Here is a 21,571-nt window from a genome sequence, read left to right on the forward strand (position 1 = left end):
GCCCCTCAATAAAATGGTTTGATCCCCGACCCCAAAACAGTTTTTCAAGAGAATAAAACTAAAAACAGAACGGTTTTTGAGTTATTCGTTTCTGCATGAAGCTAAAAACTATACTACTTAAATCAGTCATAACTGATACCATTGGCATGCTTCAAAGAAAGCAGACCAAGTTTAAAATAATTTTTTAAAAGTAAAGAAGTTCAAACATACCTCCCAACGTGGAAAAAAAAATCTAGAGCTTTGAGGAAATTGCATTCCCTTAACAGGACCAGAACCCAAGTTACTTCTGTATCATAACAGAGCTGAATATCAAATGTTATGCCCAGGGCCCCTGAAAAATGAGGAAGATTTTCTAGTTGTAGCAATTTCAAAGATGTGGTTTTGAATATCATTCTTAACAGTCATATAACTAACGGGAAAGAAAAAAGGTTTTCCCTTCTAAATCCCCACTATACCCTACGCACATCTATTACTGTACTTCCCACTACCAAATTCTGTCCAATATTTGTTCCCCCATCTAGCCTGTGAGCTCCTTTAGCACAGCAATTACCTGAAGGATTAATCTTTGTATTCCCAGGCATTACCACTGCCTATAACACAGGTCCTTAATGTCTAACATGAGAAAGTGCTGAAATATGAAGCAGTTCGCTATGACAAATACACTTCAGAAGCTGAAGGGAATAAAAAAACTGCCAAAATGCAGAAGCTCAAAGATTTAGAGGAGGACAACACATTTAGTTTTATTTCAGTCAAATCACAACACTTTCTTTTCCAACTGCTGCAAAGTGCATCTACAATTTTCTATTACAGATCCACTTTTAAAAGGTTTCCTGTGACATTACAGCAAGCCTATTTTTTTCAGAGAAATAGTCCAAATTCTTCCTCAAGTAAAAATAACTCCATTCCAGTAAATGGTAATACATGAAATTACAGTAAACCAGACACTTAAAAGGACAACCAAGAAGTCTTCCAACAGTTTATTAGAAAGAATGTAGACATTAAAAAAAAAATTCCCACTGTCATGAACATAAATTGAGGTTTTCAGCCTGGTACAAGCTGAATCAAAAAAATAAAAAATCCAATAGTGTATTAACATTTTTATCACTCATTTGCCATACTGACAGTGCAAATACAAATTTGGTCTAAATGTACAGACTCTCAAGCAACAATGTACAGCCTTTCCTTGTCCTCCATGCTAAGAGATGTAAAAGGTTAAGGGTCAAACAATACCAAATGTACAGGCTTCAAAAACCATCTAAGTTAGGGCATTCACTAGTTTTAGCTAAGATACATCTGGAACACCGACAAGTGATCACTTATGTACAATAATGTGAAGTAAATTTTTTGAAAAATAAAACTTTAGTGGAACAATCTTGAAGAATATACCAGAGGAACGGATTACCAGTTTAAGGTAGCAACCAATTTGTTTTGGCCAGTTTGAGTCCATGTTCTAAAACCTAAAACTTAAATTATCTTTCTGTAAGCCAAGAGCTTTCTATTATGTCAGTATCTATGTTATGAAATAAAGGAGACTCAGGTGAAACGTTTTTATTTATCACAATTGCTGTATCAATTGCCTATGACCTCAACAGTGTCATGGAAGTCTGGGAAATGTTCATGCATAAGGTGACTTAAAATTGCTTAAAATTGCTTCCTTAACTGACTTAAAATTGCCCCATACAATGGTACATATCAACCCTTAGTGAAGCCTTTAATAAAACAAACAGGTTGAAAAATGGGTTAAAGGCGGCAAATACAGCATCTGCCTTTAGAGCTATCAATTCAGGAATTCTCTCAATTCTGAAATCTTGCAGAGAAGTTATTTTTCTTTCTCAAAATCTGGTGACGACAACATTCCTTACTCCAGGTCTGGCATTTCTGAAAGGATTTTTAAAAGATTAGTATGAAGTACAAGGAAATAATCTATCAACTTCAAAGTCTTACAGAAAAAGCAGCCTGCAACAGAGCCAGTTTCCTAGAGAATTGGTTGTCTCTTTATGAATCTGAATCTTGAATCATTCAAATTTCTGCTTTGGGTGTTTATTAGAGGCCATAAAGAAATAATCATTTTTCTTCTAAGAATTGTAAAGAAGTTAACTTCTGTTTTGAGAATTGGTCTTTGATGTTAAGTATCACTATGTAATACATATTTTTTACAAACACACTTACTTTCATCATCACTGTCTTGTGAATCCTGCAGAAGGGGAAATAAAAAAACAGTTACCAAGTTGATTAAGTATTCCTCTGCTAATTGAACATTCTGCCTTAAAAAGCTGATGCACTGTACTTTTCGCTAAAGTAGCAAAGACACACGGTTATATCAAGCTTATCATCAATTGACTTTACAATAAGTTTACTTAGGACGAACATATGTACTGCTGAGGAAGGTGTGCCTTTGGCAGGAACTGTGCCACCCTTCAAATTCCCCCCTATCAACCAGACTGACTCATAGTATGAAATGACTTCTCTTCTCTCGACATTCAATAAAAGAGAAAAAATGACTCAACTAGACCCTGGGCTGATAGAAGACAATGAACTCTAATCATAGCTGTTGAATTGTCTAAGTATTTTCGAAATCGTATTGAACAACTTTCTGAAAGATGCTTAACAGGATGCCAGAGGAGGGCATGTTGAGAAGATAGGTCCAGCATATCCTTTATAGATTCACAGAATCCATCTGTTTACTATTATCTCTGACCAATCCTGCTATGGAACCTATTTAACTTTCTTTGTCAAAATAATTCCTAAACTAACTCTTAAAATTGAATGAGGCACATGACATCTCTATGTAATGATTCTTTTGAGATCTGATCTCTTTAAAAATAGTCCACAGGATCTGATTTTGAATTTCAAGAAAGCATCCATACTCTATCACGCTTGACATAGGTCTAAATGTTTTTGAAATTATGTTTTTGCCTTCAACTTTTAATAAATTTCTTATGTTTTAAAAAAAAAAAAAAAATAGTCCACAGGATACCAGTTCCCTAGTAGGTATCCATCCCTCAAAAATGAGCACATTTAGACAATTATTCTCCCCTTCTTTTTTTAGGAAAAAAAAGTTATCAAGAAGTGGCAAAAAAAGCAAATATTGAATCTACGTCAAACCTGTCAAATACATTGTTTCTTATTATTTAAGTAAACAGAAAAGAATTGATAGACTTACATCATCTGCTCCATCTACTTCTGGTAAATCTACATCCTCATCACCACCCATGTTGTTCATCATCTATTTGAAGTGTAAAAATTAGTTTTAAAAATGACGTTAAATTAAGCCCTAATTATTTAGGTTGCACGCTCCAGAATAAACTTTAAATTTGCCATAGATTTCCACCAATAAAAAAAGCAAACAGTAAGTAGCTTCCTTTCTGGAAAAGGTAAATCATAGATTAGAAAATCCTGAAAACTTGTAGGGAAGATCAAATTAAGTTATTGAAAAAAAAAAAGTGAAGTTATTGAAATTCATCCAGCAATGTATGTATGATGTAGAAATTAAACACCCAAATCCCAAATAGCAGTTACCACTGACTAAAAAAAAGAATGGGGTTCATTTGTAGTTGTAAAGTTCTGTATTCTGAGCTAACTGGCATGTGTAGTATAGTAGCCTCATTATAGTTTTAATTATTGTGAAGAACAGATAAAGTCCTTCGGAATAGTTTGTATAAAAGACCTGAACACGGGCGGACGAGTGGCTCAGTTGGTTAGAGTGCGAGCTCTGGGCAAAAGGGCTGCTGGTTCGATTCCCACATGGGCCAGCTGCGCCCTCTGCAACTAAAATGAAGTCAATAAGCTCAGCTCCCAAGTGGCCAGATAGCTCAGGTGGTTGGAGCGCGGGCTCTCAACCACACGGTTGTCGGTTGGACTCCTTGACTTCCACAAGGGATGGTGGGCTCCTCCCCCTGCAACTAATAATGGCAACTGGACCTCGACCTGAGCTGAACAATTAAGATTGAAATAACAACAGACAACAACTTGACTAAGAAAAGTCCCGAAAGTACACACTGTTCCCCAATAAAGTCCTGGTCCCCTTCCCCAATAAAATCTTTAAAAAAAAAAAGACCTGAACACATTGAATCAAAGACTAAACAGTGGTTAACTAAGTTAAAAACATAAGCAAAATTCTTGAAAGAAAGGTACACACTGTGGAAAATAACCATGTATATATAAATACCCTTGTATATTTACAATAAACTGGGACTAACAGAACACACTAACAGAAGTACCAATTTTCTACATTTACTTGTTTCTAATCATAAAGCAAGTAGTGTATTATTTAAGGAGGTATGAATAGCCAAAGATGAAACTATTATCAGATGGGGAAGGTTACAACTTTTCTGTGATGTTTAAATTTTTAAAACTTTATAGTATTTACACCATGCATAACTTGCATAACTTTGCAAAACCATGCATAACTTTGTAAACAAAAATCAAAGACTTCAAAAATATATGCTTACCTGGACTTTAGACACCTAGTCAAGTCTCTTGGTATAAAAATTCTGAGCAATCTAGTCTTGAATGACATGAATAGTAAAATTTCCCTACATCTGAATGCCATGTCAAACACCTTGGTCAGGCTTCTTTGAGGAGCAAAATGCTCAAAATATGTCAAGCACAATTTAAGTGCTGAGGATACAGCACTTAATAGAAATAGAACTGAAGGACCGGCCTATTGGCTCAGGTGGTTGGAATGCCTTGCTCCTAACTCAGAGGTCGCCCGTTCGATTCCCATGTGGGCCAGTGAGCTGCGCCCTCTACAGCTAAGATTGTGAACAACGCGGCTCTCCCTGGAGCTGGGCTGCCATGAGTTGGCATGGGCTGCTGTGTGCTGCCGTGGGCTGCTTGCTGTGTGGGCTGCTTGCTGTGTGCCGCCATGAGTGGCCAGAATGGGCTAGTGAGAGCGGCCGGCCAACAACTGGCAACCGACTGCCTCAGTGGGGGGGAGAGGGGGGGCAAGGCTCATAATACCAGCATGGGCCAGGGAGCTGTGTCCTACACAACTAGACTAGAAACAATGGCTTGAACTGGAGGGGGGGGCAGGTGGAAGAAGGGGGGGAAATAGAACTGAATATATTCAAAAGCTATAAGCTATGTAGGAGGTGAAACAAAAGGACAAAGTAACAAAGATAGCAATTAATGTTATATTGGATAGAGAAAGGCAGTGAAAAAGAACACTGTTAAGAAGTTGCGAAAACACATAATGGTGACACTGATTGATACAGGTAAGAAATAGCACAGTTGAGGAGAATCACATGAATCCTTCCTTCCTGCTTTTGAAATTAAGGTGCCAGAGTCATGTGAGGAGAGATGTTAAATACGCAGTTGATACACGAAGCTGGAAACACAGTCCTTTTAACTCTTGTTTTCAAAAAAGAAATATAAACAGTCTAGTCAATTAATTTTTCAAATGCAATGAGAAATGTATTTCATGGGCATATCTTCAACTTACAACCTAATGTCCTCTTCTCTGATTAGTTTTACTACAGTACTTTTGACAAGGTCTGTTCTACCTAAAGTGACATCTATGATTTGTTTGGCCATGGCAATATGTATTTGGGAAACATCTTGGAAAAACAGACTTACTTAAACCCGTTCCTTGACTTGGCAAAATAAAATATCCCTATATAACACTCATTGCGCACATCTGATCATGATTCTTTTAAGAGTTTATTATATTCACATTATACAGCTCCAAAATGCAAGCCAATTACTGTATTTCGTGCTCCTAAAAAATCTGTTCCAATGCTGGAATAAAAACTAGCTGTGTTACACTGATTGACTAAATGGTTTATTTTTTGTCCTTATACATAAACTTCAAAGCTTAACATGAATTTTTAAAAAACTGTAAAAAAAAATGCTAAAGTTCAGGATTAAATGACTATTTTTAAGATCTTTTTAGTATATGTGCTGCCGAAGCGAGCACTATTGTTAAGATCTTATTTGAGGGCGGCCGGTTGGCTCAGTTGGTTAGTGTGCAGTGCTTGTAACACCAAGGTCACGGGTTCGATTCCCACATGGGCCAGTGAGCTGTGCCCTCCACAACTAGACTGAAAACAATGACTTGACTTGGAGCTAATGGGTCCTAGAAAAACACAGTTCCCCAACAACAAAAAACAAAACAAAACAAAACAAAAAACACACAAACAAAACAAAAACCTCCAAAACAAACAAACGAAACAAAAAACCCAAAAAACAGAGACCTTATTTGGTTTTTACTGCAAAATGCCCTTCAAAGTAAAGCAATGCGTATCTTAAATACCACTGTATGCTTTAACAGCAAATTAAACTGATTACATAGAAACAACTGGGAGGGCGGCAGAAGAGTGCATTTTAAAGAACTTACCTCAGAGAAACGATCAAAATTGGACATGTCCTCATCTGAATCATCTTCCCAGTCTTTCCAATTATTGAAGTCCACACTAAGCCAATTAAGCTATAGAGCAATATAAACACCATCCTATGATTAGGTTAACTTGCACTCAATAGCATGTACTTTTAGACGGGCTTTTTCTTTTTTAAAACTGTGTTCTCATACCCACTAGGAATTAGCACACAAAAAAGAATAGACTAAAAAAATCAGAGTTTAGTCAAACGCAGTAATGAAGCTTCTTTCACAGTTATTAAACAAACCTACTTTTTAAAAGCAACAACAAAAATTCACTGGTAGGAACTATGCTAAGAGACCTGATTAACTTCCTTTGTTCAGTAGCATCAAAACATGCTCCTGGGTGGTATGTGAATAATTTATAAAGGCTCACAAATGCAAAAGATTCTACACATCAACTAGTGGCTGATCTTGTTCTGACCACACTTGGCTTTAAGTTAAAACTAAAAATTAATAAATCTCAAAGTAGAGAAAAACATGGTCTATGAAACAAAAACATTATGTTCCTCATACCAAACAAATGTATTTTTTTGTTACTTAAAATAAAAATAAACTTTCGAAGAATGAAAAAGAAACCTACCTTTGCCCTTTCTTTTGTTAACCTTGGCCATGACTGGCCAGATTCTCCTTTTCGTAAACAACATAAAATTGATCTATCCGTTCTTTTATGCTTGGAATCCTAAAAGCAAAAAAAAAACAGCACTATCACACCAGTTATCTCTTCAGTATCACTGTAAGATATAAAGTAGCTTGCCATTCCTCATGTCTCCTTCCTAACTTCTTTCCCTCAGCTCTGAAAGAAACATCCCCTATCTACTGAGAATTTCATAAGCTATCCAACTGCAAAAAAAGACCCTTTTTTCTACCCTGGACAAGGTGAATAGAATAAAACTTTTTAAAAAATTAAGTAAACATGATACAATCATAGAACAGTTTAAAGATTCTATACTTAGATAAGACAAGCCTCAAGAGTATCACCCTGAGTCCAAACAGTGACGGTAAAATCAGTATACAGAAGGGGGAAAATATTCCAAAATACAAATATACCTAGTTAGCGCTGTCAACTATTAAGAAAAATAGAATTAGTGCTCACTGCTAAAAAGAGTACTTGAAGTATGTCTCTTTCCTCACGATTTAAAAGCAGGATTAAAGCATCAAGACTACTTACATTTGGATCAATACAGTGAAAAAGATCAATTTCATTTAAATGTTTAAAATTATCACTTCCTCCAAGACAACTGTATAAAAAAATAAAGAAAAAAAAATGAGTCTCTTCGAGAGGTATAGTATAGTAACTCAATGAAAACACAAAACAAGCCAAAGTTACTCAGTTGTCTGAAAAAGCTTTTTACCCAATGATGTAAAATGGAAATTTACCTGAATGTAAGTTTAGATTTTTCAAAATTTACATTAACATCTTTACTGTCTTCAACACAAAATTCAATGAAGACATAGTCCCTTCGATCGTACCACTTTGCAGAAGCAGGCTGCCTACAAAGAGATAAAATTAGACAAAGTTAAGCTGGAATTCATTAAATATTTACACAATCTCCAAAGTTTAGCATAAGTAACATATTTTGCTATTCCATTAGAGCGTTGATTATTTTGTGACAGTTTACTACAATTTCTAACAGAAACTACATTTTTAACCTAACAGCTACATTCCAAATTAAAATACAATGATAATGATTTTGCACTAAAAAGGATTTAAAAATAAAACAATGTTCAGTAGAGTTAACCAATTATGTAGTCGTGTCAAAATTTATGTACCACTCCCATAAAGTTCTGCTCCTAAAATTCAACTTCACGGAATTAAAAAATGAGACAGAACTAATCCACCATCAAGTGTAAATACAGAATTCAACATTTCTACTTAAAGTGCTAGGAACCATGGGGAGAATTTAAAAGTATGAGAAATGACAGTATTTGTCCTCAAAAAAATTCTCACCTGCAGTTTATTTCTGACTATGTAAAGCAACCTTTGTTCTTTTTCTGAGCAAAGAATCTTTCTAACCACTTTTATGATTCTAAATGACATTGGGTAATAGCCTCATTGTTTATTTACACGTCTCCAATATATGCTATACTAGAAGCAACCTACTTGCTTTTTCCTTATTATTCATCTGTTTCTATCCCTTGCAATGCAGTATTATCCATCTTCATAGTGTCAGCTGCCTAGAGCGCTCTACCCATCTGTTAGAATATGGCTAAAAAACTGTTAGAAGCAAATACAGTCAAATGTGGTTGATTAACAGCTGAAAGATTATATGCAGGAAATACTTAAAAATTTTTCTTCCTAATCTTTAGCCAAGTTACTTAAATATCTGCATATGCATAATTCCTAGAGGAATTCACACGCACATAAATTAGCTGCATTTGTCTCTGAAGAATGAATCAGAAAGACAATAAGGGAAAGGAAGAACCCCGTCATTCTCAAATGTTTCAATTATTTTTTTTAAATTAAGCATGTGATGGTTTGACAATCTTAATTAGTTATTGGCTATATAGGAATTCTTTGTATTTTTGCAATGCTTCTGTAAACTCAAGATTTCAAAATAAAAGTTTGAAAATATTAATTATATGTTCAAACACTACTCATAAATTAACTCAACTGAAAGAATTGTTTTGTTTCCAAGCTCTGAAATTCCCAACCCAGAAGTAGCAGTTTATAAAGTCCCTTCTATAAATAAAAGTTGCAACCAACTATTCATTTTTACACAACTGTTATTCTTGACCACTGTACTCTGGAACATTGATATTGTATCTGAAGTAGGTTAAAAATTATAGATGGCAGTATCCAACGTCTAAATACCAGCATATCTGCAAGCGTAACGATATTTCTTTAGGCATCCATTGGCAGATTCAAACCAAAAAACCAGGAGATTTTTTAAATGCCTCTGAAAAAGACATTTAAACCAAACTTCTGTGGACTAAGGAATCACAATTTCTATTAGCATGTTATATAGCTAACAAATAATTTAGGAGTTTTATGAATAGGTCATAATCCCAATAGGCCACACATTATTTCTACTAATTTTCTTGCCCTAACAGTATTTTCAATATGTGCTAACATGTTTTGTCTTTAATAGAAAATACGTGCTAACTTAGTAATTAAAACTTTAAATGACTAGGTTCGCAGATTTTCAAACTGAAGTGACCGCATAGCCCTATTTTTAAAAAGGACCAATAATAACAATCTATGGCAACTAACACTCCAATGCCAAAATACTATTTCGAACTAAGAAACCAAGATTCCTACAGAGAAATGGTTGACCTTAGACCTGAGGAGGGAAACACAGATACCCTGTGCAAATGGGATTAGTAAGGACAATGAGGTCAAAACAGGAGGCAACGATCTGGGTCTCTCACCTTGGCCAATGACAATTTGAGCATCAGAAAGACTGATCTGCAAATTGATTCAAATACACTAAATATAAAAACTGAGTTTATAGTGATTAAAAAAATATATAAGGGGCGGTCAGTTTGCTCAGTGGTTAGAGCGCAGTGCTCATAACACCAAGGTCGCTGGTTTGATTCCCACATGGACCTTTGGGAAACAATGGCTTGAGCTTGGAGCTGAGCCACCTGTAGGCGGCCGGTTGGCTCAGTGATTAGAGCGCAGTGCTCATTAACACCAAAGTCGCCAGTTCGATTCCCACATGGGCCCAGTGAGCTGCGCCCTCCACAACTAGATTGAAAACAAGGACTTGACATGGAGCTGATGGGTCCTAGAAAAACACGGTTCCCCAATATTCCCCAATAAAAATTTAGAAAAGAAAAAAATATATGTATACAAGACAAACTACCTACAATTCTTGATCACTGAAAGATGCTATAGCCCCAATTCTTCACAAATTGGTAACTAAAGAGGCAGGCATTTTTCCTTCCTTCCCTCTATGAACCTTCATTTATGGTAACTGAATAGGACCAGGTTCATGAAGGGAACTTCTGTACAGAATTCCAGCTTTGGTGTGAGTAAAACATGAATGGAAAAAGTCACTAGTCTGCAGCCCTTAAACTGATGTGGCAGTGATCATCAATGGATGAAATAATTAACAATGACAAGATGAACAGTTGATAAAAAGAACTTACGATCTTAACATCACTTAAAAATGAGACAGCCAAACATATCTCCTAATCTGATGCAACATGATACATTCCACAGTAAACTTAATTCCAATCTACAGGAAATATGAGAAGGGACAAGTTAAATAACACAAGAAAACAACAAATCCAGAGTACTGTTTCTTAGATCAATGGTGTAAAGAAGAGGGAAGAACCACTCTAGATTAAGAGATCTATGAGTTATCAAACAAGTGCAATTTGTGGACTTGGTCTGCCATCTTGATGCAAATAAACTAAACATAAAAAAAAGATTACTGAAACAGTGGAGATCTGGATATGGACAGAATATTAGATGATATGGAAATTACTGTTAGCTGTTATGTGTGAAAGGCACTGTTTTTATTTTTAAAATGTCCATTTGAGATGAAAACTGAGGTATATGGGGTTTGCTTTAAAATACTTCAGGAAAGGAAAAAAGGGATAAAGGATAAAGCAATGTGGCACAGGACTGCTAAGAGTTGAATCTGGATGATGGGTAGATGGAGATCTATTATGTTCGTAATACTTTTTAAAAAATGGTATTAAATGATTTTGGCATGAAATGCTTTCTTCCTTTGGAGCAATCCAGTCTAATTATGAAATTGCATTATTTAAAAATTTAAAAAGCAAGAAAATCAATCTTTTCCATTCAATTAAAACACAAAAGAAAATGAAGACTGCAATAGTAATTACAGCTCACAAAATCTGGCGGTAATTGTCCAATCATTTATTCTACAATTTTGAAAATTGTTGCTTTGGTCAACAGCACTTCCTAGTAGCCATAGGTATCCAGATTGTAAATGTTCCCTATTTTTAAAGAATTATATCTGGGATTAACTTCAAAATAAAATCCTCTGGGGAAAAGGGGAGGGAGTAGATAAAAAAATAATAATGACCCTGTGCTGATACTGGTTGAAGCTGAATAATGGGTACACGAGGATTCATTGTAGTAGTCTATTTTTTTGTGTTTGAAAAAAATACATCATAAATCTAAAATAATTAACCGGTTTAATGAGAAGATTCTTCTCCCAATCCATTTTACAAATGGCTTATTTCAATAAACTCTGGTAAATGCTTTCGTAGCTACATTTAACAATATAATCTGAAGATACTTAACAGAGTACTGTTTACCTTGAAAACAGTTACATATTAAGAACCTAGTAATGGTGGAGCACATTTATGATGACATGGTTATTACAATGGCTATATCAAAAACCAAGTATATAAGCTCTCAGTTTCTGTCCATATTAAGGACAATGAAACCAGGGGATAATCTTTTTTCTTTCAAATTCATATTAAATATTTCAAATTCATATTAAATATTTCCTTAAATTAACATTAAGTAACCCAGGGTTAAATCATTATTATGGGCTGAATTGTGTCCCTCACCAAATTCATGTTAAAGTCATAAACTCATAGCACTTCAGAATGTGACTGTATTTGGAGACTCTGCCTTTAAAAAGGTAATTAAGATAAAATGAGGTCTTAGGGTAGGCCATAATCCAATATGACTGGTGTCCTTACAAGAGAGCAAGACACAATTACAGAGGAAAGACCCTGTAAAGACACAGGAGAAGACTGCCATCTACAAACTAAGGAAAGCCAAGGAGTGAGGCCTCAGAAGGAAACCAACCCTGCTGATACCTTAATCTCTGATTAACACCCTCCAGAATTGTGAAGAAATAAACTTTTGTTTAAATCACCCAGTCTCTGGTACTTTGTAAGGCCGCCTGGGCAAACTAATACAATGACTTCCCAAATTAAATGATCTAAACCTAGTTTGGCACAGGAGTCAAAAATGGTTTTTCTATTTTTTAAAGAGTAAAAACAAGAATGGGACAGAGATATTTGTGGCCCACACCACCTAATATTTACTAGGCAATCCTGATCTACACCATCGAAAATATGAGGGGCCCTACACAACCTAAACCAATAACAAACATATATTCACTAACTTGAAAGGGAAATCAAGAATCTATGAAATCCCTTTTTGTCTTCAATGAAGATCACAATACTCCTTTTTCTCCTATTAACTCAAAGAGGGACTGATTTTACTTTAGCTCCTAAACTAATTACGTTGGATTTATCTCTCACTGTATATTAACACTGGCAAAATTCTTAACTACTGTGCCAGCCTGTTAATTCATTTTAGTAGTAACATACCTATCGATGCAAAAACTCTTTTCACCTCAGCATATATTACGTAAATAATGTACTACTTAAAATACCAAAATTTTTTAAAAATAATAAAACCCGTAGTGGGACATTCCAAGCTCTTCTGACAAGAACTTCAAAGCTCCACATTAGTGCTATGTCAATTTGAGCAATTAAATTTTGCACAACCTAAAAAGTCTCCTCTATAGTTCTGACTAAAATTTCTTAGTTTGTCTTAAAAGGACAGAATGGAAACCGTGTGTTCCCAAACAGCATTTTTAATATGCTAGTATCTGGTGGGCTTTAATTCTAATTTGTAGAAAATCACAGGCACCACTCACTTTAAAAAATGGATGCACCAGTGCAGTGGTCTCAATGCGTCACCCCAAAATTTGTATATAGAAATCCTAATGCTCAATGTTATGGTATTAGAAGGCAGGATCTTTGCCAGGTGCTTAGGTTATGAGTGGAGCCCTTATGAATAAGATTAGGGCCTTATAAAAGAGATTCCAGAGAGAACCTTAGCCCCTTTTCACTGCTGTAAGGACACAGCAAAAAGCTATGAATCAGGAAGAGGGCCCCTTCATCAGAAGGTGACCATGCGGTGCCTAGATCTTGCACCTCCAGCCTCCAGAACAGTGACCAGTAAATAATTTCTGTTGTTTATAAATCACCCAGTCTGTGGTAGTTTGTTACAGCAACCCAAAAAACTAAGACAACCAGCAAAGCTAAATGGAAAAAATTTCTAAGGAAAATTTCCCAGTTGCTGCAATTCTTTTGACAGTTTACTATGTGCAAGGCATACTGAATTATAAAAGACAAAACACTTCCAGCCTTTCATGAACTGGTAGAACAGGTACATTACACATAACTTGAGGTACGTTCATAAAGCATAAGTTTGAAAAACCAAGTTAGGGATAGATCACAGATGTTCCTGAAGACAATGTAAAGAAGGTTATTCTGTCACTGGGTAGTTAAAAAAGCAGTATTAATTACAGTACCGTGTTTCTCCAAAAATAAGACCTAGCCAGATCATCAGCTCTAATGTGTCTTTTGGAGCAAAAATTAATATAAAACCCGGTCTTATTTTACTGTAAGACCGGGTCTTATATAAGAAAACACAGTATCATCCCTTTAGAACTTTTGAAATCTCGGAGGAGGGGGGGGGGCGGGAGAATTCCATATATAATAGAATTCTACAGCATATGACTTGACTTTATAAAAAACACTATGGTCAAAGCACCAACATCTTTATTTTCTTTTTTTCTCAGAAATCCCAAAGTTCAAAAGTTTTTAAGCAGGTACTCCCGACCATCACATAGCAAACACGAAATATCTTAAAGTTCATACACGAGAATTTAGTGAAACAAAAAATTACTAGTATTCAAGTGAGAGGCCTACAAACCTTAGCTAATATACAATTCCAAAGGTGGCTTCCTGGTTTAGATCAACATCATGGGAGATACATACATACATACATACATATATAGAGATAGAAAAATAGATAGATCTATCTATGTATCTCATTTCATAGGATTCCACATTATTGGTATATTTCCCCCAGAAATCTTTAGTGTCTGTCATGGTTTCAATCAGATTGGTTCCTTTATTATAAAGTTTCTATCATATGAAATGTGACAAACTATTGTTAATATTCGAATTCTTACTCTAAACCATTGGAGAAAAAAAGGATACTATCATTTGGTCACAAAATATTAGGCTCTTCAACACATACAATGTACTGGAGAAAATAGCAATAATGACCATTTAATAAAAATGTTCTACTTCTGTAAAAGTATGTAAGGGACTGCAAAATGTGATACAAGGATGTGATAATTAACAATCTTTATGATAAAACAAGCAAATATTTTAAAATCTATTAAGTTTTATCTTCAATCAACAGCCTCATATAGAAATTAATCAAACAAAAAAGTAGGAAAGGGGATTAATTTTGACTGAAAAGTCAACTTCTTTAGATTTAAAAAAAAAAAATTGGTGGTGGTGGGTAGAATTAAAGGGGAACCTATGGCAATCATCCACAGGTAAGAGAAAGTTCTGACTGAAACAACCAATAAACTAAATATTCCCACAATAAACATTCCGAAAATAAAGGGTTCACAAACAAATCAAATGTACTTTGAAGGTATATCCTGATAATGGTGGTTCTTTTCCAGATTTCCCAAAATATCAAATCCTCAATAGAATATAAATTAGATATTTGATTTATAGATGGCACTCACCAAATTTTATCTTTCAATTACTGCCCACAAAGCTGTATGAGACATAATTAACTGTGACTGAAGATGTCATATAGCAGAATACAGGACCAGAAGACCCCAGTTAGTCCCCTCACGTGGTCAAGCACCTCATGTGTGCTTTATAGCTGAAATTCATTTCGTTTTAATGTTATTCAATAAACCAATGTTTATTGTGTTTACTGAACATGGTGCTAGGAATTGTTCTGGAGCTACAGCAGTCAACAAAATAGACAAAAATCCCTGCCCTTAGGAAGCTCACATTGTTAGATGAAATTTAGGCCCAAAATCTAAGAAACGAGGGTAATGGAATCAGGTCCATTACTAGTTATGGTTTATCTTTCTTAATGTATAAATAGGTGGGACATCATAAGATAACATTCTTTGGTTGTTAGTACTTTGAAAGGTAACATCTACATAGTGTATTTAAACTTGTAAGATATTGAAGAACATTAAGGTATTCTGTAATAGTATACAACCTCAGATACTTTATTCAGAAGTAATTAATGAGTGTCCTCTTATGCGTTTCTTCGTAATGGAGCATTATTTGTCTAAATTAAAAGATCACTTTGAATTCTAAAATAAAGTAGAAATCAGAAGACTAGTCTATTACTATAGCTTAATAAGGGAGTAAATATCTTCTAGGTTTAGAAAGAAGCTAAATGTATTTCTAGTAAGTGAAAAGCTTCTTTAAGACTAGATTCTCTAATAGTTTATACATCCCAGAGCATCTTTAAATATCAAGAAGGGTTATAGAAAAATAAAACTCATTAAAACCAAGAAAAAAAAGTTAGCAGTAAAAAGGATGTTATAGGCCGGCCCGGTGGCTCAGGCAGTTAGAGCTCCATGCTCCTAACTCCGAAGGCTGCTGGTTCGATTCCCACATGGGCCAGTGGGCTCTCAACCACAAGGGTGCCAGTTCAATTCCTCGAGTCCCACAAGGGATGGTGGGCTCCGCTCCCTGCAACTAAGATTGAACAGGGCACCTTGAGCTGAGCTGCTGCTGAGCTCCCAGATGGCTCAGTTGGTTGGAGTGTGTCCTCTCAACCACAAGGTTGCCGGTTCGACTCCCACAAGGGATGGTGGGCTGCGCCCCCTGTAACTAGCAATGGCAACTGGACCAGGAGCTGAGCTGCACCCTCCACAACTAACATTAGAAGGACAACAACTTGACTTGGAAAAAAGTCCTGGAAGTACACACTGTTTCCCCAATAAAAGTCCTGCTCCCCTTCCCCAATAAAATCTTAAAAAAAAAAAAGAAAAAAAAAAGATGTTATAAAGTTCAGAATTACTGATTTTTAAAGCTAAATTTGTCAACTGGGTTATCATTTGCAAAAGAGAATTAAGAAACTGGTATATCTATTTCTATTTGTACTAAGTGAGGAATGATCTGGAAACATGAAAATTTTGCTATAGAAAGGGAAAAAGTGGTTCTAGATTCATAGGCTGAGCCGTTTTTCCTTAAGTATTATCAAAAGCCCTGCCTACAAATGTCTAAAACCAAACTCTCTCATACACATATTCTTTGCTTGGAGGAACCCCAAGACATGCTTCTCTTATTTTCAGATCTTCTGTATTATGTAAAACTTTCTGGAAAGGTGACCTAAATACTCATGCTAGCCCTGTGGTTCCCAAATGATGTGCCAAGGTGCATGAGGGCACTACATAGGAACCTACAGGGCAGCCACAGAATAATTTGTTTGTTTGTTTCTTCCCTTTTTTGTGTTAGTTTTTTCTTTTTTGAGAATAGTTTCAACTTGAGAGGATTCAGTGATACTCAACTTCAATCAAGATACCAAGTGGTTCAGTTTCAACTGTACATTGCTCTACATCCCTCGCCATTAGATTGTATCTTTGCAAAGTGTATCTTTGCAAAGCTGAATTTTTGGTGGATGCTATAACTAAACCAAAAAAATGGGAAACAGGAAATGAGATGCAACTATCAAGGTATAAGTTATGTAGTGCCCCAAAAGCATACTGTGACTATACAAGAAACTACATTTTTCTTTCAATTTATGTGTATTCATTTTTCAGAGTTACTAGGCTGTTAAGACGAACTCAAGTTGTTTGGACCCAATTACCTAATAAACAGAAATGCTAGGTTACTCCTTCTGGCCAAGCAGCACCATAAAAAACAAACAGACACACACACCAAAAAACTACAGTGTTTCCCCGCGTTAGAGCTGATTGTCCGGCTAGGTCTTATTTTCAGGGAAACATGGTACAAAGATACCAAGGTGCGAACAAAGAATATTTGTGAATCTGTGAGCTAGTGCCTTTATTTGGTAATTCCAACTCTAAAATAGTAAGAGTGAAAGTTGTTCTTAAAGATAACCCCCCCCAAAACTTAGTGCTTTTCTTCTCTGAGCTTCCCAGGTTCCCACTTCTGTGCACACATCCTTTTAATATCCCCAAAGCAGGTAAAATAATTTTTCTTCATATAAATTTAGACTCAAACAAGATCAATCTCTCACTGCCTCCATTACAAATTTCAGAGCCTTAGGGCTCTATTACAGTACGTCAAGAAGTGGCACTTGGTGGGGGGGGGGACAACACATGTTAGCTGAGTTGGTTAGAGCCCGGTGCTAGTAACACCAAGGTTGATGGTTCGATCCTCGGATGGGCCACTGTGAGCTGCGCCCTCCTTAAAAAAATAATAAAATAAAATTGCATAAAAAAAGGGCACAGGTTTTAACAGAAGCAGTGATTTAGATTATATAATAAAACTGAACTACAGAGATATGGTTATTTGCCTGGAGATAAAAGGACCACCTGAAAAACTACTCTCCCTTTTTTCGTAAATTAGGAAAAAAATTAGCCTTCTGTCAGAAATGCTTGGTTCTAATCCTTGGTTCCAATTCTATTTGGGGACAGCTCCTTATATTAATTAGCAGTGCATGAACTGCTATTTGAAGAACCAGATCCCAGAATAATATTTTTAAAAATTTAAACACTTGTGACTTAGATTCTTTCAGTACACAAGGGTAATTAAACATGCTGAGTTGAAAAGGGCCCTGATATAAACATGTATTAGCAATAAAGTATGGCTACACGTGAAGAAGATCAACTATTGCACAGAAAATCCATAACAGCACATTTTATTTGGCTTTGGAATACAACACGGGGAGAATGTATTGCTCAAGATGAGGTTGAAAGTTATTGCCATTTTCCTGAAAAACCAAAAGTTCAAAGATGTCCTGAGAAAGTGTGGAAGTCAGTCTATCATTGTCAATCTATACAGTAAAGAAAAAGTTTACTATAACAAAGTTTGTATTTTTGTAGCAAAATATACTAGATACAACTCTCAACTTAGGAACTCAGGTAAAATATGATCTTAAGCATTTAAGAGCTAGGTTGATTCTTAACAGTTGATACTATAAAGGTATTTTTTTCCTGAAAAGTGACAATTACTAACCACCTAAGACCTCAAAATTATATAGCTTCTAGAAGATTTTAAAACCGAGAAAATACAATTAAACAGGAGAATCTTAATTAACAATACCAGTACACACTGGTCTGCACTCAAGTGATTTGTCCATTCCAGTTTCTACTGCATTCTAGTTAAAGTCTAACTAAGCACAGAAAGAAAAAAAGTAAATCCAGTTGCCAAGTTACAGTGGTTAGGAAATCAACATTTAACAAAGGCCATCATCAGTTACTCTTCCTTAACTACAGAAATTAACTATCTAGCACATGTTCACTATTACAAATTGTTTTGGAGGCTAAAGATTTTATTTTGGGGTCTCAATCTTACAAAGCGGAGTGATGGGAAAGGAAGAAAGATTTTAACCAATCTTAAATAGTCACAGTATGTTTCTGGACAATTTATTAAGTACCAGACACCAGAAAGAATGACTTCAAATAGCTCAAAATTAATAAAATATTTTTCTTTGTATCTATTGTTTATGGGTCCAATTTAGAATTAGAACCAACAAGAGCTAATTTAAAAAAAAAAAACAAGTAACGCTGTCGTCCAGCGCCCCACCCCCCAGGGGCTTTGGCTGGGCTCATCCTAAATGGGCAAATGGAGGTCCTAAAATCCCAGCCCTCTCCAAGGTAGGTGAGAGATTGATGGCTTTTATGTAAACTACTAGACAAAACTTTAAAAATTTGATTAGAAGAAACTTACCTACGAAATCACTACTAAAGAGAATTCAATAAGAAAATACAGACTCTAACATCCTTAATATATCCAGCATAAATGTCTCTCTCTACAGCTAAAAAAATTTTTATAGAAGACATCAACAAAATGATTATCAGACCATTATCAGACAGATTCTTCCTAGGACTGGATGACCCATTAAACGTTTTTTGCAACTAAGCAACTGACTCATAATATTCACCTTGTAAATTCATTCAAGTCATTATTAGTTCAGTAAGATCCCCTAAAGAATGTGCAAAGTGACATATACTGAATATTTTAAAGAGGATGAAATTATCTGGCCTCTTCAAAACACTCATTTTGAAGTATAACTCTTACCAACTACACAGGCTTTTTGGTATTGGTTGTTACACTTTTAATCCACTTACATAACGTGTCTTACCTACTTTATTTTATATGATCTCCAAAAAACTTCTATTTCAAACCATACTAAATATGGTATTTCTTTGTGAAAAGATATATTTGGCTACATTAGTCTATTAAAAGTTGGTAATGCTCGGAGTATTCATTTTGTACTCATATTATTTTAAGATTGACAATCCTGCTACATTATTTAGAAGATATTTCAAAGGGAAAAACAAAAGCTATTTTACATAGATTAAAATCTACTAGATACCACTTTTAGAGGGGGAAATCCTTCCAAAATTCTAATATATCCCCTTTACTGTAATACATGCGTTCTTCTAGAGGCTTGTTCCCCGACAGCAACTCAGAGTGTATCCTTTCCATTTAAAATTCTAGCCCAATATACTCACCGTCAGTCATTATTTTAAGTAAAACTCAAAGTGCATTTACTTTTTATAGGAATAAAAACTGTTCCCCTTCTACTGCTCTCCGTTAAAAAGGAGAGCAGTTAAAAAAAAAAAACAAAAAAAAAACAAACCTATAAAACCTGCAGTTCTCACATCTGAAAAGGTAAAAACTTTTCTTGAGAAGAATGTGAAAGCCCGGAAGCGGCAGTGCCAAGAATTCTTCCTCGGTTAAAAATCACCCAGGTTTTCCTATACCATAAAAAATAATCTGGAGTTACCCCCACGTAAACACATTTAAGCTCTTTAAAACAAGGCAGGTATATACTTATTTCATCCTTAAATTAAGACAGGATCATGAAACCTCGCACAAAGTTTCACACAGAACACAGAAAAATGTCCACAACTATCCTTCGACTCGACACGTGCAGAACTACCTGTTCTGTGGTTACTCCTCGCTGCCAGGGACACGACTGAGTTTTGGCAACCTTGACTCTCTCCGAGAGACCGGAGTTAGGAGGCGGCCTGGAAAGCCCCCCCCCCACTCGCGAAATCACGGCACCCGTGAGAAATAAGTTGTGGTGACGATCTGGCCTCCCTCCGGTCGCCTAGCAGTCCCGTGTCGCTCCCGGTGGCGGGCCGCGTGGTGCTCTACGAGGAGCACCCCCGGCCTCCGGGAGCACCCACCACAGGTGCACTTGGCCCAGGACCGGCGTCTGAGAGCGGCAGAACCAGAACGCCCAAGAAACCAAGTAGCAATCCAAGACGGTCCACGCCTCCAGGGCGCCGCATGGCAAAAAGCTCACAGGAGATTAGGGCCTAACGCTAAGTTCCGGAGAGTTAGGAGTGACCCGAACAGCCCAGGGCGAAAGAGTGGGATTTCCGGCATGGGGAAGCTGAAGGACGGTTTAGAGGTGGGGGAAGCGGACATCTGGAGGAAAAATGTCCTCCACCCGCCAACGGTAACCGGAAAAAGGATACTGGACCTCCCACCCCTAGGCAAGAACGACTGCCACCACGGAGGGGAGAAAGCTGAGGGGCCGAAAGCGGGGGAGAAGGGGCGCTTTCCGGCAACCCCCAGCGTGGCCTCGGCCTCCCTCTGGGGCGACCATCCCTTGGCGGGTGTCGCACTCACATCGTGAACGGGGCAGGGGGACGGGTAAACGGGTGGGCGGGCCTCTCCGGTGGCAGCTGCTGGGCAATGAACTCCTCTCCGGTGGCGACTCCGGCGTTTTCTCCCCGGTGCGGCCTCTTCTCGCTTCTCTCAGACGACGGCGGCGGGTTCGACCTGGGTCCCCAGAATGCACCGCGCGGACAGAGCGGCTCCTCCGGTCGGGAGAAGAGGAAAGTGTAGGAAAAGGGACGCGAGGACGGAGAATGAACGTGCGTGCGTGCGAGCGAGGGCTGGTGAGGCCGGGCGGCGGCTGGTGACGCAGCAAAATGCCCGGGCCTTGCCGCCGCGCCTGCGCACTCTTTGTTTTCAGGCTCCGGCCCAGCTTTCTAGAGCTATCTACGGAAAGGGCGGGGCCTCCCAGCTCGTTCGCGATCCTTCCCGGCGCAGGCCCCGCCCTTCGCCCCCGCCCTCCGGCCTGACTGGTTCCCGCCTCTCCTCCCGCGCTCCCTTCTCGCGTTAGAAAACCGTTGGCCACCTAACTGCCTCGCCACGCGCGTTGGGCGATCTACCCGGGAGCCGAAAGCGTTGACAGGGGGAGGAAGGTTGAGGTGGAGGGACGCACGGAGGCGGGAGGCTTGGAAAGTGAAATGGGGG

General features: G+C 37.2%; 1 protein-coding gene across 1 annotated transcript; it reads right to left on the reverse strand.

Annotated features, from left to right (window-relative positions):
* Positions 1 to 962: 962 nt before the first annotated feature.
* On the reverse strand, positions 963 to 21,326 carry PTGES3 (prostaglandin E synthase 3). The gene is made up of 8 exons (XM_081059482.1): positions 20,939 to 21,326; positions 7,757 to 7,870; positions 7,548 to 7,617; positions 6,960 to 7,058; positions 6,338 to 6,427; positions 3,164 to 3,226; positions 2,170 to 2,194; positions 963 to 1,878 (listed from the first exon to the last, which is right to left on the reverse strand). Coding segments are annotated over exons 1-8 (483 nt in total). The 5' UTR covers positions 20,941 to 21,326; the 3' UTR covers positions 963 to 1,858.
* Positions 21,327 to 21,571: the final 245 nt, after the last annotated feature.

This window comes from Rhinolophus hipposideros (assembly GCF_964194185.1).
Source record: "Rhinolophus hipposideros genome assembly, chromosome: 9".
NCBI lineage: Eukaryota > Metazoa > Chordata > Mammalia > Chiroptera > Rhinolophidae > Rhinolophus > Rhinolophus hipposideros.

Bases quoted from the DNA above. Each gene is read 5' to 3' on its own strand.
- PTGES3 (XM_081059482.1), bottom strand. The intron at 7,618-7,756 runs GTAAATTTCCAT...TTTTTTATACAG, and splicing joins AAATCTAAACTTACATTCAG to TTGTCTTGGAGGAAGTGATA. The intron at 3,227-6,337 runs GTAAGTTCTTTA...CACTTCAAATAG, and splicing joins ATTTTGATCGTTTCTCTGAG to ATGATGAACAACATGGGTGG.